The 16732-nt window shown below is 42.1% G+C and overlaps 1 protein-coding gene across 1 annotated transcript in view; it reads right to left on the bottom strand.

Annotated features, from left to right (window-relative positions):
• Positions 1–3088: 3088 nt before the first annotated feature.
• Positions 3089–16732, bottom strand: part of LOC308122805 (CUB and sushi domain-containing protein 3-like) — a gene marked incomplete at both ends in the record, with an annotated part of 358715 nt that continues 345071 nt past the window's right edge. The window contains 9 exons of the mRNA XM_080484894.1: positions 3089–3248; positions 3785–3920; positions 4266–4353; positions 5734–5867; positions 6963–7121; positions 8736–8795; positions 10977–11156; positions 11266–11377; positions 13499–13572. Coding sequence (XP_080341020.1) covers positions 3089–3248; positions 3785–3920; positions 4266–4353; positions 5734–5867; positions 6963–7121; positions 8736–8795; positions 10977–11156; positions 11266–11377; positions 13499–13572 — 1103 coding nt within the window. The remainder of the gene's footprint in view (positions 3249–3784; positions 3921–4265; positions 4354–5733; positions 5868–6962; positions 7122–8735; positions 8796–10976; positions 11157–11265; positions 11378–13498; positions 13573–16732) is intronic.

Raw genomic sequence — 16732 nt, forward strand, 5'->3', positions numbered from 1 at the left:
GTAATACAAACCCAAAACTGAAGGACTGAATAGAGTGTACCAATTGATAATTAGACTTTGGGTACAAAGTCCACTTGACTTCTTAAAAGAAAAGCTTGGAATGATTCGAAGCTCCATTTATGCGAAACTTAACGAGAGATAATGCCTGGTAGTGTATGTCCGATGGTTCTGCTTTAGATGTTACTAATGTTGTCTTCGAGAGTTATTGAGCAAACAAGGGGAAAGTTTGAATGATTACAGAAACTTACCAAAAGGATTAAAAGCCTTCCCTTTAGATTTAGATTTTATGTATGCGTGTTGACTCCGCGATGCAGACCAACAAGCTCCTTACACACAATGGCGCATCAGCGTGTCGACTTGAATAGCACCCTGACCGCACGCCATCATTTCCCACATGAGAGTCCAAACATTCAATCTTCTCCCACGATCACACTTTGGCCACGGGTAATCAAACGGGTCGACTCCATTCGGAGCTGACTTTTCTCCACTGTGGCTGTTGACATCTGTGAACTGTAAATTAAAGAAACCGTTTTAGCACAGATTTTATGTGCAGATTTCTGTGTTACTGCCCCAGTGATGTTAGAGAACAGAGCTGTTGCTCCAGCCGATCGTTAAAATGTCGTCCGCGTCACAATGGTGACAGTTACCAAGGACACTGCGCTGCGTCTGTCCTCCTCAACACGTTTAACGATGGCAATAAATAATGGCACCCATAGTACAAAATCCTTCATTTGAGGGTTTTCAAGAAATCTCTGGGGTAAAACGTTACGTTTGAAGAGCATGATTGTTGCTGGCAAACCTTGCGTCTCAACAATAATGACAACAATGATACCACTGACACTCGTGATTGCCCCAGTGGGAAAGACAGTGATAGGAAGGAAAACTTCACAGTACACGAGAGATTAAACGAAACCAGTTTCATGTTACAAAGGAACCAAAATACTGTTTGTGACTTCTGTGAACAGCACGCAGTTGTAGTATCTTTTAATCTGGTATTTCTGTGTCTTTTTTTTTTTTAAAAACTCTGCTATAATCTGTCTGTCCCCTTCAGTCCCTCCCCTTGTGGTAAATATATAGCACAAAAATATAGGTGGTGAATGCTCCCGAATATATATGCAATAGATTTACAGATCAGAAGATTCTGCAGCAATAACAAAGAAAGAAGATAAGCACTCCTAGAGTGCAGAATTACAGTGGAACGATGTCCACAGTCATAGGGCTACAACCCTGTTTATCTCTCTTTTCACCTTTCTCTCAGTTTACGTCTTGGTCTGTTGGCGATCAGCCCGTCTCGTCTATAAACCTGTTAATCTGTGTATAAACTGTCGGTCTGTGGTGTGGAGACATTAGACGATAGAGTCTGCATCAGTCCAAGACCCCGGTCGTCTTCCTTGAAGCCGTCTGTCTAATTGTGTGGCTGTTTGTCTTAACACCACTCGTCTCCATCTGGCTTTGTGTACCTGTCATCTTTCCTGTCTGTCAGTCACTCTGTTAGTGCCGTCTCTCTCTGACCTCTCTGTCCCTGTGTAAGTCCATCTCTCAGTGGGTGGACAGGTAATGTTCCTGTGAAATGTGCTTTAATGCCAGAGCTTTCTCCATTTTTCAAAGTCTTTTACTTTGTTGGTCCTTCGGATTCCTTTTGTATCCATTCAGCATCTTTATGATCAAAAATAATCCACTTGAATTCACAGGATCAGGAACATCTTTCCTCAAGGCCATATTCTGTCTGATCTGATGCGCGATGTGGAAGGAGGCCTGACTTCTCTGAGTTCATGATTTCAGGTTAGACAAGCTCTGATTGGCTGTTAGGACTTGAAGAGCTCATCTTTTCTCTTAATGACTCCCTGACTTGACTTCCAGTTCAGTTAGGGGCCGTCTCCATCTCCATAGGTGCCTCCATTGGACGAGACGGGCAGTATATCCATTAGATGAGTCAGTCTCTCTTGTCTTCTATCATTACGAGCTCCGCTTTTGACTCCTTTTAGTTTTGCTTTGCTCTCATCCCAGTTCAGTTAGATTGTAGCTCTGTCTCCAGGTCTGCCCTCCTCCTTTGCTTAGTCTCTTTTCAAAGCAACTTCTGCTTCCGCCTGTGAGCATTTGCCACGCCAGGACTCCATTTGAGTAGAAAAAGACGAGAGATCGGTAATACCCGTCTCTGGTAATAGTGGAAACGGGAGGTTATCCTGTCTTGATGCTTGAGTGTGGTCTGGTTTACTGATGGTCTGCTGGTGACAGCGTTCCCTTACTGTCACTGCTCAACCAGAACACAACAAAACAGTATCGTCTTCTTCAAAGTGTCACAACAACCTCGTCTTCACCTCGGAGGCTGCTTTGATCCCTTTTTACTTCCATACTGAAGTGTCTGTCCAGTGCACTCAGTGTGACAGAAGCAATCAACCCCTTTTTAATAGCTCAGTGTATCTATGGCAGAATGACCGGTAGCAGAGCACTAATAATGTAGACTCTCCGTTTTCTCCAGGAAAGTATAATCGCACAGCTCAGCGTGGGTTCTTTCCTCCTCAACCCTTTTCTGTGGAGTAGAAAATGTGACACCAGGATACTTTGACATTTTGTGATGTCCGGCAAGCAGGTCATGGCTTCATTATGATTACACTGCTATTAAAGAGAGCGAGTGAGGTTGAATAAGAGGTCGAAGTATAATGGCTGCGTCTGGTTTGGAATCAAATTATAAGGTATCCATGACCTGCTGAGCCTTGGGGTCAACGATAGATAATAGCTACAATGTTTTTCCACTGCGTTACTTTCTTTTCTATTACTTGACATCACATTTTACTGTGAGTTAACACTGTATCTTTGAAGGGCAGCAGACCTTTTTCAGTTTGTGTAGACATAAAAACTGTTAGTCGATGAAACCCATGATGGGTTTTGGTTGCAGCTGGAGAGTTTTCCTCTGCTGGGGAAGGTTAGGTTTCTGAACTGGGAATGGAGGTCTTTTGTAATCAGCGCAAAGACCGTCTTGTTGGCGACGTTTGTGTCGAAGCATTCGGCTCTCCCCTCCTCAGCCTCGCGCCAGTTGTGGTCCCATGAGATATCTGAGTCATTAAGTTCAAGTAAGGATAATCAATCCTCACACCATGGTGCAGACGGTATTTAGATTCGGATCGAATCTGACAGCCTTCCCCTCCACAGCTTTGGCGTTGGTGTTATACATGGGGTTCTCGAAGGCAGCCTGGCCGTTGTTGTTTTCATGGACTGAACAACCGGTGTATTGTGTTTTTGGTGTGGTTCTGTGGAAAGCAAAAACAGGAAATAGATTAGTTCAGATATTAAATGTCATAATTGTTATAACTGTGATGACAGTGCGTGCATGACTTCAGAGATAACCATCAGTACATAACCAAAACTACTGTAATTCCTTCTGCAAGCTCACCCACCCTGACTTTTATATATCAACAAAAAAAAGAATGTATTTGCATCTGTTAACAATTGTGTTTAAACCATTTCTCCGAGAAATCCAATTTCCCACCTCCTAAACTGAGTTGTTCTGCAGTATTGTTGCCAACGCACTTGACTGTCGACGAGCAAGTTACATCGACAAGCAAGCTACAGAGACAGGTGTTGTTCCCATGAATTAGACAGCTTCTTAAAATGTTAACAATTCCCTTTGACTTTTTCGTACGGCGATAATGAAAAACAGACGTGACGCAATGATGCAACAACAGGATCGTATTCTTTTCCACCGCTCGCATTCAAAGGCGAGGTACTTCAAAGCCATATGCGTAGGTTTATTTATTATTTTTTTTCATTCTTTTCCAGTGTATACCTTTGTTTGTAGAGATAGAAGCCAAAGCCAGTGAAGATCAAAGCGAAGAAAGGCACCAGAATAGCGATAGCCACAGAACTGCTGTTGGTACCAAGCTGGGGGGGTGGCGAGTTTTGACTCTCTGACATGTTCAGACCTGTGACAGAGGAAGAAATACACAAAATGATACATGATAAGCAAATCATTATTCTTGCAGGTCAAAAACAAAAGCATTCCTTTAATATTTGCTCTTTATGTTGTTGGATGGAAGTGATGGTTTGACACATGCAACGGGTTTCAGCTCTTTTAAGTCTGGGTGCAGTTTTTTGCACTTTGCTCTTGCAAAGCAGAAACAGTGAGACCGATAAAGTCAACAGACTGATCGCTTCATGTGTTCGTAAAGTTCCCACAACCAGTTGGTCAGACTTTTTTCAAAGTAGTTCATGGTTAACTTATGAGGGGTTAATATTTAATGCTGCTGCTCAACAAAATAGAAAATTACCCAGTCTTTGTAGTCCAAACTGTCCGTAGTCTTTTCCCTGAATGAAACCCTGGAATACGTAACTCGAGCCATCAGGCTCTGCAGATACCTGAGGAGGACGGAAACACAGGAGAGAAGGACAGATTGAGAAATGGTCTCTGGAAAGTGGCAGAAGAAGAACGGGAAGGAAAAACTGGGTTATGCTAACTTCTCAGTGTAAACACATTTAAGATAGATTTTTGTATTTTTGAACAATGACCAATACATTTATTATCTAATCTGCACAGAATAGTTGTCAAAACTATATTATTGGAGTATTTTCATAAAAAAGTGCTTTAGTTTTTTGTTCTGGCAAATGATTCATTCTGTATTTGATTTCTTGAAAATGTTATGTTGAGTTTCGAAGCTCCCCCTCAGCCATTGTGTGTAGTTTCATGCTGAAAGAAATGTTGAACATGTAGTTTGACGTGCTTTCTAAGAAAAAATGCCAAAAGAAGGAATCAAATATCAGCAACCTCTATTTCATGAAAAATGTCATCTTCAGGTCAAAACCTTTGGAAAAAGTTATCTTCTTTGGACTGGTTACAATCCTTATTTATGCGACATTTACTAAGTCCATCATAAATACATCATAAAAAGGTAAATAAAAACAAAAAACATTTCTTATTAGACTATTTTCCATGCATAGATGCAACAGTACCACTGATAAAAATCGTCATCAGCAGTTTGAAAACCCAACTGTGAATTTGCTCCTCAGCTCTGGTCATCCTGCTTTAAGTTCATGATTAGCCTTCATTGTTTTCTTCATCACTGTATCCATTTCCCTGCATCTCACCGGTCAATCACAACTTCAACAATCTGTGCTGTCATTTTGGTGCTCTCTTTCTGTGGCATATTTTATAATATTCAGGTGCAAATTTTCTTTTTGGTGATTTTTTTTTGCACTGTCAGTCAAATACAGTATTAATAAAAGTGCCGTAGCAGCATTCTGTTGATGTACACTCTCATGTAAAGGTCCCGGATGGTATTTATAGGAATTCTTTTCATACAAATTGCTTATTGATGCATGAAGAAACAACAATGACAGCCTCCAGAGTGTCCATATTGTCCTGGGACTTGGTAGCTTTACAGTTGAGCGTCACCAATAACGACTTTGTCGTCTGTCCATACGAATATTCCTGTTGACCCATTGTTAATGTTTATAGCGTACTGGTTTCTGCGTGCATGTGCGTGTGGTTACATCATAAAAACAAACAGCGCTAACGTGTGGCCTGGCATGCTCACTACATTGTTTCCGCGGTTTCTGCCACTTCAACGTAAATGGACGTTTACAAAATGTCGCTGCGTAAACACGAAACCTTTCTGAAATGTAAAAGGCAAAAAATATGCATTTTCACTTGAATCGTTGTGTAAATGGGGACTTGTAATCCCCAGAGAATCTGGTAGTTTCATTTCTATTTAAATACGATGAATATACATTTTGACTTACAAATCCATCCATAGTCCAGGAGTCGTCGATAATCTTGGCTGGAGAGACTGACTCTTTCTGTTGGTTTCCCTGGTTCACGTAGTTCACCTGGTACATCAGGAGCAGAAGCCGAGCCTCCACAGCTTTGTAGACTCCTAGATCATAAAATAAAATAAAAAAACACTTTTTATAACATAAAAGAGAAAACAATGGCTTGCCTCCTGAAGAGCATTCCATTTTTCTACATGTGTTTCTTGTTGCCCTGATGTATCTACATGATACACAAATCATGGTCAAATGGAAACTGAGGAAAGAGATCTCTTAATAGGACAAAAATGGTCGACCTGATTTGAGAAATACACAAAATTGAACTTGGACAGTGAAAAATCCATGAGCTGTAACTGCTTTGAATATAACAAATCATCATGATATATTTTGTCAGTGAGGCTCCTTTAAAGCCGTTTATGAGAACGCTTTTTTCTTTAGGCGAAGCCAGATTTTTTCCCCCCCTCACGCCTCCAGTCTTTATGCTAAACTAGAATGAAAACATTTTGACTCAACTTTGTAGTTACTTGTACTTGCTATCACCATCTCACCTCACTCCGAGAAAGAAAGTTATGTGCTGTATATTTTCTAAAATGTCAAGACGACTCCAATCATAGCCGCACTTTTGTAGAGGGATCTTGTGAAGAGAACATGCAAGTTTTATGCAACCGGGCACTTTCTGGCCTTTCTGTGACTGCATAAGTGCAGCTTTAGCCGTTACTGATCTAAAGCTGCTCCCTGAAGCCAGAAGACGAATGTTAAAAGCCTGATAGCAGCATGGTTTTGTGATATGGTGTTTGTGCTCTCTGCTACTCCAGGAACCAATTCGAGCTTCAACAGGATTTGTGTTTTAATAGGGTCTTAACCCCCTGCTGACGCTGTTGTAGGACCCTGGGAGGTATGAGTGTGACAAAGAGTGTGTGACAAAGTGTCTCTTGGTGTGAGTTTGGAGGGGGGGGATACAATAACAACATTAAAAAGAAGCATGGCAGCTCTATGAAAGCAGTGAAATTAACACACTAATAATACCCGGTTAGAAACCAGCACAAATGATTACAAGTGTTCTTGCAGTTGAAGATCCAGGGTATCTGAATACTTCCTCACAGTTTTAGCTCAATACTTGGGCATGTCACTGTGGTGCGTGTTTGTGATGCTTCCATGCGTGCAGTATTACGCGCTGTATAATTAAGCAAAATGTGACATGCCTGAGAGGAGCAGCTCCATGTTGCCGTTGCTCAGGGTGACGTTGACTCTCCCTGTTGTGGAGTTGAAGCTGGTGATGCTCAGTGTCATGGGCTGCTTCCTCCCTCGGTAATTATAGGAACCCTTCCATATGTAGTTCGGAGCAAAGACGTCATCTGGAACTACAAGAGAGATGGTAAAAGAGAAGAGATTAGCTGCATTTAGTAGCAATCCTTTATCCCCAACTTCTTATTGAAACCTCTGACCGGTAAGTTGTAATCACAGTTTGAATTGTCACAAAATAAAAACAACCTTAAGAGAAGAAGCTGTTTTCACAACACCAGGGTGCCATTTCTGAAGAAACCAGAGGGGGGTACCAACAGGAGGGGGGCTTTTGCTCAACGCCTTTTTATATATATATATATATATATAAATAAAATGTCTCCTCCAGACATTATTATGATGTGGGGTTTTGTTATTTTAGTTTGGTATATAGAAAGCTGGTAGTCCCAGATTCCATTTTCTGTTGCTGAAATGATTTAGGTCTGTTTTGGTCAGGGAGTTTAGCAGAAGGTGGAAGGGTCCTGCGACTCTGTCTCCACCTTCCCTTTTATTCTCCGTGGCCGCTTTTGATTTCATCGAGTTTGTATGGATTTCATTTTTAACTAAAAAGAAAAGGTTGTTTCTTCTGTTAAACTCTTAATTTCGCGTGGCATCCCAGTATGTTATGGTGTCTTTAGAGTTGAGCCATGGTGATTATAAACACTATAACTGCTGCAATAATTGGAGGCTATCAAGCCTGTTCCTGTTTTCTTATTTTATTGCACTCATCTTCCATATTTCATTAAAACAATATATTTGTCAATCAACCAACTAATATACAACTTGGTAGGAGACAATGCATATGTGGTGCTGTGTCACCTCCTTAATAGAAATAACAAAAAGGGAGGGGTTGAGTACATGGACCAGTGAGGGTGTAAATTGTACACTGTACAACACTAATGAGGACGCAGCCTTAACAAACGGCCATCTAGGTCTCCGGTGTGATGTTGTTTATTGCACACACCCACATGCTGTGATTCATGGCTTTCGGGGACACTGCATGGGCTTCAATTAATTTCCTGGACACGTTCTCCAAACTCAGTCACAACTACTACTTGCTAAACCTCAACCCGACTCTCACCAAAATATCTTCACTCACACGTGATTTTTTCTCATGGGAACTTTATTTCTGTCCCCACAAGAACATTAAGTTGCCATAATGTGAGCAAATGAACAGCATTAAGCTCACGTAGAGGCCCACATGATGTATGTAGATGTGTAAATAATTAAAGTTTGTGCTTTTCCTCTCCATTTAATGTCATCTTTACATGTACAGTAGGAGGAGACATTTAACAGCTGCTTTCTAGGGACATATGCTTGCTGCTGCTTGGACACGTCTCACGTGATGAGAGCCAGTTTAGAAAACCAAAACCGAACAAAATAAGACAGGGGGGGGGGGGGGGGGGGAGGGCACACTACCACAGGAGATAATTTACCTTTCTGTCCACTGAGAGGGAAAAAAAATCATTATTTAGGACTGCAATTGAAAGCAGATGTGTACAATGAAATCGACAAGAACAAAAGAAGGACAGCACTGTGGAGCCAAACTGAGCCGAATGAATGGAAATGGGGCAGAATTTACCGAAGCACGGAAAGAGCCAAACTAAAAACAGGGAAGATAAAGAAAGGTAAAAATAGACATGGAGGGACAGGACATTATTAGCTTGGAAGAGAAAGACTGTAATAGAACTGACCATTTAGTTTAGGGCTGGGAGTCCCCGTTACTGGTTTCACAGGTCTCTTCTTTTCTCCAGCTGCACATGAGAGAAAGAGAGAGAGAGAGAGAGAGAGAGAGAGAGAGAGAGAGAGAGAGAGAGAGAGAGAGAGAGAGAGAGAGAGAGAGAGAGAGAGAGAGAGAGAGAAAGATAATGACCTTTGAAAACTCATAAGTAGAGATTCAGAGACTCGGGATGAAAAGAGATTAAAATGCTTTGGTTGGATTTTGTTGCACTCACAGGTCTATCAACTGCCATCCCCCAAAAAGCAGTTTAATTCAGGAGAGAGCACACTTTATTCCACTAAACAACCAAATTAGAATGCAGTGCAGGTCAGTCTTAGTCACAGATTCACATAATGAGCGAGGATTGTGTTGAAAAGGGTCGCACAAAGCAAACCTCTTTAATTGTTATTTGTAGGCACAGCAATGCAAATAGAGTTCGCGACCGATAATTGTCGTGCATATTAGATCGCTTTGAAAGTGGCCTTTGAACACTCGGGGGTTTCGACCATTCAGCGCAGCCTCTATCACTTCAAGATGCAGCCTTTGTTGCCAACAAGTAAAGGCAAGCAGGGGAGAGGGTATTTGCCCTAGAATCTCAAATTGGATCAGAGAGTGCTCCAATTCTAAAGACTACTTCAGGGCAGCAGGGTGGCAGAGTTTGTGGAATGATTTCAGGAAAGGAGCTTGCAGTTTGTTTCTTTTTCTTTTTTTTTTTTCTGCTCCTTTGCACAAAGAAATCTTCAGAACTTCATTTGTCGGCATTTCTGGGCGAATTGGACGAGACAGCCGGTCAAGCGTTTCTGAGTGCTTGACAGAATTGATGGAAGTGTCTCTGATATAATCAAAAGCCATGTTGCTCATCCCAAATCGACCCTGTGATGAGATTGTTTTGCATGTAACCGTTTCAGGAATACGCTTTCAATCTTCATCTTTATGACAAGATGTGGAAATGTCAATATCCATAATGCAGAGTTTGAAACTCTACGATATAATCAAAGTAGATAATGAGATTTTTTTGTGCATTGGAAGGGTGTTGTATTGTTGACTTTACAAGTAAAGGGAAAACATGATGGCCAGCAGCCTGAGGTATTGACACTGGTGGACTGTCTGATACTAAACAACATTAGCAAACAAAGGCTGAATGACAACTCGCCAAGCAAAATAAAAATCCTGCATTAGTGACACATAAGCAATTAGAGGTGTAGCAGTAAAACCCACAATGTAAATTGTGATCAGATTTATTCGACAGACAAGATAAAAAACAAGTCATGGACAATATATAGCTTCAGTGTTTGTGATCAGCAAGTTATACAACCGTCTGAACCCTTAGTCACTGTCGGATGCCTTTGAAAAGCTTCGCTCAAACAGCTGCTTTGTAAGCATTTTTATCAGTAAACGATACTGTGTGATTTTCCATTTTCACAATCTTAGGAGGTTATTAAATGCCAGATTTAGTGATAAGACTTTACAACAGCAACTCAGTTAACCTGGAAATCCTCCTGATATACTACCAGTCCCCGCAGGAAATAATGAAATAAAGCTAAACAAGGCTCAAACCCTTACGTTCAAAGTATTTATGTCCAGTGAAAAGCCGGTGATACAAGTCTAAAAAGAGGTCCAGCTTTAGCTTCCACGGAGAATCTGCAGATTGTTGCTATTGTGACCAGTCATGTTGACCAGGACGAGCGGCATCTTTACATTTCTGACACTAACACATCAGCAATGGCAAAACTTTTACTTAAATTGAATATGAATAAACTTTACAAATAATTCATAGTTCAGAACTGTAGATGATTTGAAGGGTGATGAACCGCCATCTGTTTCACCATTAGATGGTTAAGTTGTCGTAAGAAACAGGGATTGTTGACATGCAGTAACTTCCTGATAGCCCCTGCACAGATTGGGCCGGCCAATCAAGCGAGAGAACCAAAAACCACAGGACATTTTTTTAAATCTCCCAGATTTTTTGTTTTTTCGTGTCAGAGCTGCCAGACCATCAGTCTATTGGCTGACCACCCCACCGGGAGATCTCACCCTACTCCAGATGGCCGGTCTGTCTCAGTGTGTGAAGTGGCAAAGTATCCTTGAGAAAGGCACATTCAAACACGGAGATCTGTTTACTCAAGCGGAGCCCGATAAAATCTTCAAACAAATGATCATCCCGCTCGGTGTACATAAAAAAACAAAACAAAACCAAAAACAGCAAATCTGGTACCTCGACAAATAGGCATCTTTCCGGTCCAAGTCCCATCACTCTTGCAGACTCTGTGCTCAGAACCTCCTGCTAGGAAGTAGCCATGCTGACAGCTGTACACCAAGGTGTAGCCAAAACCGGGCAACTCCATCCCCACGACGTCCACATGGAGCGGGCTCTCCGGTTGCTTGCAGGCGTGGGCTGAAGGGTTAGACACAAGAGTCACGTCAGTGAGATGAAGAATGTTGGGGGACCTGCGAACAAACTGAAAGGGTGTGTGCGTGCGAGTGTGTGCGTGCGTGCATCTCACGTATGCAGTCAGGTTGAGTTCCACTCCATGTCAGATCAGGCTGACAGGTTCTGGAGGAAGATCCCTGAATCAGATGACCTGGCTGGCACTGAAATGACACCACACTCCCCACCTGCGTGGAAAGAAGCCCACAAAAGCCAGTTTTTGAGTTTTGTTCGCTGATCATCTACAAGCAATCAAAAGGGAGTCATCGCAGTGGAATGCTATTCTGCGGCAATCATTTATTTAACTGGGACCAGTCATTCGAACTCCAGCAATCACACTGCAACATGACACACACAACGAAATACATTTTCAAAAACCACATTTATGTCAAATTGTGTACAAAGGACTGCTAAAGAAGATTTATGCAACTGTAAAAGCTTGCAGCAGGAACTGGTTAACCTCAAACATCCTAAAAATATTACCGGTAATTATATAACCATCCACAGTCCTTGTTCATTGCACAAATGCAGTTTAAAAAATACAGCCGGCACTAATATTACATTTGAGTTACTGAAATTACATGGTTATTATCACACCGCAGACATTTCTTAGGAAAATGCCTCTTTGTGTTTTCTTGATGAATTGCGGTAGAGATGTATTTTATAACAAATAAGTACATTCCAAGTACAAAAGTGAGGACCTGCAGTGTAATGTACTGTATAAAGATTAAAAGAGTAAAAAATCATCAGTCACAGGTTTAATATCCTGATCGGGAGACTAAAACTTTCAACCTGTGACTGGCTGCGACTCTTAGTTGCACATTATCCCCATCCATTATTCCTATTCCATTCCAGTCTGCTCCAAACTCCAAAACAAGGTAAATCTGTCTAAAAAATACTTTTAAACGGTTCCATCAGACAATCATTTAACATTTATCAAGCCTCACAGATTTTACAAGGCCACAATAACAATTGTTTTCATAGTCACTTAATCTACTGAATATTGTGGTGATTACTTCGTTATGTGTTTGAGAGTAGAATTACTGAAATACATGGAAAAGCTTGATTAATCTTTGGCTTGACTGGCCATCCTGATGGGTATGCTTCGCAGGCTTTACAAGGTACTTGGCGAGTGCATATATTGCGTCTCCATAAATCTTGCAGAAGTTGCCAGAGTTGTTGCCCGGTTTTATGATATTTCTGCTGCTCGTGTATCTTCCTGTGATCCCAGACTGACTCGATTTTTTTTTTCTGAGAACAGGGGTCTGGTGGGGCCATGCCTTCACGCCATCTGTTGCAGGACTTCTCGGTTTTCTGCCACCGAATATACCTCGTTTTAGCACTGGCTGTGTGCTCGCACCATTCTCCACGCTGTACTGATGTACAGATAAAATGTCTCCCCGAATGTGAGGAGTAATGGATATGACAACATTTGCCATCTTCCGTATTGAAATCTTATTTTATTTTTTTACTTTAAGCTTCTTCTTCCGTCTTCCGCTCCTCATGTTTACCCCATGCAAACATAAATAATAAGAATATAGATATATTGAAACCTGCATAGCACCTTGTGACTGCAGCTCGCGTTCCATTATTATGTCAAGGTGTGTGATCCTATTGTGTGCAAAAATGCTACAAAAACAATGCACTGATCAAGAACTTGTCCTCAATAGAACTTCCTCAACAACTCAATTACTCGTTTCACAATAGCGTTCGAAAAAAAGAAGTGGAAAACAAAGGTTAGTAGACTTAATACTTTAAAACTGATTTATATGGAGTGACTGTGTACTGTTGCGGGGTTGTCATGACATGACAGATACGACGCTCGATAAATCTTAGGGAAGTTGCCAGAGTTCTACTTTGAGTTTATGGCGGTTTGTGTCTCTTCATCTGATCCCAAACTAACTGTTTTTGAGATCAACTCTCTGGTGGGGCCATGCCATCTGTTGCTGGACTCTTTTACCTCCCGTCACTGAATATAGATCTTTATGACTCTGGCTGTACACTTCCAGTCATTCCCATGCTCTATAATAAATCTGGGACAGATACAAAATGGATGTGGTGTGTGGATATGACCATTACCACCTTAAATGCCTCTAACTTTGGGTAACTTCTAAATTTAAATGCCTTTTATTTTATTTTAAAACTTTAATTTCTTTTCCAGACCCTTTTCTTTTATTTAACCTTACTTTCTTTTTCTTTAATTAACAATCCTCTGAGATAGCACTAATCAAATGGGCCACAAAAACACCTTCTCTCACAGTTATTAACTTCTCGGGGTGGGAAAGTGGACACGGAATGTTGGGTGATACCTTGAAACCGTAGGTCCGATTTAAAGAGCCGTAGCGAGGCGTTCCTGGGTTATCACAACTGGTTTTGGTTGGTTCTGAAAAGAAGAGCACAAGTGGATGAGTAATTACGCACAAAATCTTGGAGAAAGATAAATTAGCAGCAGTGTTATACATCCTGTCTCAAGTCTCCTCTCCTCTGTTGTCATGGTAACAGTGGGTTACCTATGCCACGAGGACAGCAGGGGGCAGTAGTACTTTATCAGAAAACGAAGCCGGAGCCGCTCTGACAGTGCGTGGAGTGCGTGTGTGGGGCAGGGTCATCAGCATGTAGAGCACATCCTGACGCAGAGCTCGATTCAATACAGCTTCCGAAATGACAGAGTCACTCTCCACCCCCCCCACCCCCCCACCCCCCTTCCTGTACCTCTCTATCTCCCCTCTCTTTCTCTCTCACTGTTGTCTCCTTCCACCTTTCTTCTCTCCTTTAAAACTGCACTTTTCCTCTCGCTTCCTATCCTTCCGTGTCACCACATCGGCGTCTGCCCACCTCCTCCTCGCCTGTCTTATTTAAAGAGCAGGCTGCTTTGGGTACAAACTCCTTCTGGTTAAGTCACATCGCAATACACATCACGCACATGCACACGCACACACACGCATGCACGAGCACACGCACACACGAGCACACACACGCACGCACGCACGCACGCAGGCACGCACGCACGCACGCACACACACACACACACACAAATGCTCTGGTTACTCTCATTGTTAAAAGAAAAAGAAAGAGAAGAAGCCAAAAAGCAGCTCTTTATGTTAATGTGAATGCTTGTTTAAGTGCAGCCTCAGCTTAAAAAAAAAAAAAACAACTCCAAAAAACAATTAAGATTGAGACCGGAAAGATTTCCCTTCATGAGCAGCACACTGTCACCGCTCCTTTTTCAGAAGGCATATATTCCAGCCTGTACATCAATGAAGTAACACTTCATGAACCAGCTTCTATTTTTAGATTGTCTATTTCACAAGGAATATCTGACTTTACAGCAGCTGTAAAAGAACAGGATGTATGCCTTTATCAAGTGCTGCGGAGGAAGACAAAGTCAGGTGTCTGTTCACATCACAAAAGCTCTCCTTTATTACCATTCATCGCCATACTTGATGTTTAAGCACCTGCTCTGAATCAGACATGTGAAGTGGTCCTCTAAACATCGTATGTAGTGGTGAAATTGACCCAGTGGGACCATTTGTAATGTGTGCTGAATATCCCCTCTCGTTTTCTCCCTAATCCCTGGATAGCAGCAGCTTGTTTGAAGTTGGATGTGGATGCCTGCCTCCAGAAGCCGCTCGCTAAATACTGTACGTAGACATCTGAGAGATTACTTTCAAACGTCTTTTAACTTTTAATAACATCTGTGTTACTGAGTGTTTTGAACGGTACTGACGACTTCTTGTTAGAATTGTGCAACGTGCTGGTGAATCCTGTCCGTTATTCTCAGGTAATGATACCACACATGAGGGGAAAATCACTATTTTTCAAAAAAATTCTCAGTCAGGCTTGATGTTGTTGTTGTTGTTGGGAAAAGTGAAGAATTTCTTTGAGGTATCATGTTACATCTCTCTTTCTGCGCTTTCTCTTTACTTCTCCATCTCTCTGTCTCTCTTTGCCCCCTTTCTCTCTGTCTCTCTCTCTATACCTCTCCCTCTGTAACTCTCTGCCCCCCCCGCTCTCTAATGCTTTCTCTCTGCCCCTTCTTTCTTTCCACTTCTCTTTTTGCCCCCTTTCTCTCTTACCCTCTGCCTCTCTCTCTACCTCTCTCCGCCTGTGCCTCTCCACCTCTCTCTATCTTTCTCTTCCCCCCACCTGTCTCTCTATCTCTCCCGCTCTACCTACCGTGCTACCTCTCTCTATCTCTACCACTTTCTTCTACTACTATACCTCACTCTACCCATCGCTCTACCTTTCTTTAGCCTTCTCTCTCTTTATATCTCTCTCTCGCTTTCTCTCTCTCTCTCTCTCTCTCCCTCCCTCCCTCCCTCCCTCCCTCCCTCCCTCCCTTTCTCCTTGCAGGATCTCTGACAGTGGAATTGGAAGTTGGTGATCTGAAAGCCTCCTGTCGAATAGAGAACCCCCAACTTGAACCAGTTTCTACATCCCGACCCCCCAAACCGAAACAGCGTCTTAATCCCTCCCCTCCCCTTGCCTCCCCGAACCAGGGACTGAACCCCTACCCGAACCAGGGTTTGAGTCGGTCCCTCAATATTTCTGCCTGTCTTATCCTTTTCTCTCCTCTATCCTCTCACCCCAACCAGAACAGCAGAAAGCCGCCACCTCTGAGTCTGGTTCTGCAAAAGTTTCTTCCTGCTCAAGGGAATTTTTCCTTTCCACAGTCGGGAAATCTTGGATCTGTTGGGTTTCTCTCTGTAAAAAAAGCCCCTAGAAATGACTTTGTTGTATTTGGAGCTATATAAATAAAGTTTAATTGAATTGTTATAGGATATGATTCTATCATATCTTCAAAGATGAAAAGCATCACAGCAGATCTATGAACACGGAGTCTCATCTGATTCAGCAAAAATTAGTGATCAACCATATAGCCTTGATTTCAGTCAGAATCTGAAACACTAATGATGAAGATCTATTTGTGCAGGTGACCAGCAGCCCAACAAATATCTAGAAATGATTGTATTATTGGTTTCACAGCAAGATTGGTGGTCATTTTAGGCAAATTTGAACAAGACACGTACATGTGCAAATTCCAAAATTACTGGGTTTATCTGAAGGTAAAATATCAAATGCATGCATGTTAATTTACACTAGACATACAATTAGTTGCCGTAATTGTCGTAAATCCTTGAGGTTCATGTACTCTGTCATAATTTGGCCGACACCAAGTGAGGATGACATATTTGTCGGCCCTCACAATGATCAAAGTTGCCAGCCCCGGCACATGTGGTTTTGGTGGTGTAGCGGTGGAGCATTGTCTCTCAGAATACTCTGAAAATATTCCTGGCGTCAGTGTGAGCTTTGGGGGCCTTTCTGTGTTGAATCAGCACATTTTCTTTTGTGCGAACTCCGGTTTCCACCCACAAGCTTTTATGGGTAATTGGTGACCTTAAATTGCCCAAAGGAGTGAATGTGAGAGTGTGTGATTGTCTCTCTGTGATCATATGGTGGCATGTCCAGGGTGTATCCTGCCCCCCCCCCCCCCGATCATGATTGATCAGGCTAAAAGATGGATGGGTGTTTTTTTTCATGTT

The sequence above is a fragment of the Lipophrys pholis genome (assembly GCF_963383615.2).
Source record: "Lipophrys pholis genome assembly, chromosome: 17".
NCBI classification, from domain to species: domain Eukaryota; kingdom Metazoa; phylum Chordata; class Actinopteri; order Blenniiformes; family Blenniidae; genus Lipophrys; species Lipophrys pholis.